Source organism: Etheostoma spectabile, chromosome 13 (assembly GCF_008692095.1).
Source record: "Etheostoma spectabile isolate EspeVRDwgs_2016 chromosome 13, UIUC_Espe_1.0, whole genome shotgun sequence".
In the NCBI taxonomy this organism is placed as follows: Eukaryota; Metazoa; Chordata; class Actinopteri; order Perciformes; family Percidae; genus Etheostoma; species Etheostoma spectabile.
In genome coordinates this window covers 24,469,234-24,469,648 of record NC_045745.1, presented here as the reverse complement: position 1 = coordinate 24,469,648, position 415 = coordinate 24,469,234, and the positions used below count along the sequence as shown (strand labels likewise).

At 50.4% G+C, this 415-nt stretch overlaps 1 protein-coding gene across 1 annotated transcript in view; it reads right to left on the bottom strand.

Moving 5' to 3' along the window:
* LOC116700896 (V-set and immunoglobulin domain-containing protein 10-like 2) overlaps positions 1-415 on the bottom strand; it is a 9,614-nt gene that overhangs the window by 7,848 nt on the left and 1,351 nt on the right. The window contains exon 2 of the mRNA XM_032534342.1: positions 28-279. Within this exon, the coding sequence (XP_032390233.1) occupies positions 28-279 (252 nt within the window). The remainder of the gene's footprint in view (positions 1-27; positions 280-415) is intronic.

The window sequence follows — 415 nt, the reverse complement described above, 5'->3', positions numbered from 1 at the left end:
AGGTCAGAGGTCACAGATCACACTCACAGTAGACGGTCAGGCTGATGGTTTTTTTGGAACGGGTGTTGAGGTAGTTGTTCTGTGCCAAGCAGGCGTAGTTGCCAGTGTGCATGCGTAGGATCTTAGTGATGGTTAACTGCGGCCCAGTGTAGACCGGAGTTGTTGAGAACCAGACGTACTGAGGCATGGCCGGTTGAACTGGGCTTCGACACAGTAAAGAGACGCCCCGCTCTGTTATACTGTACGGAGTCACGTCTATCTGAGGGATATCCGGGCCAACTGAGGAGAAAAGACATGCACACACTCAAGATATGAAGGACGCAGACATGTTACGAACACAAGAGATCATGAGCTCAGCGTCAGCAATGGTAGCTACAACACTGCCTCCGTACCTCAAATTTAAACCACTGGAGTT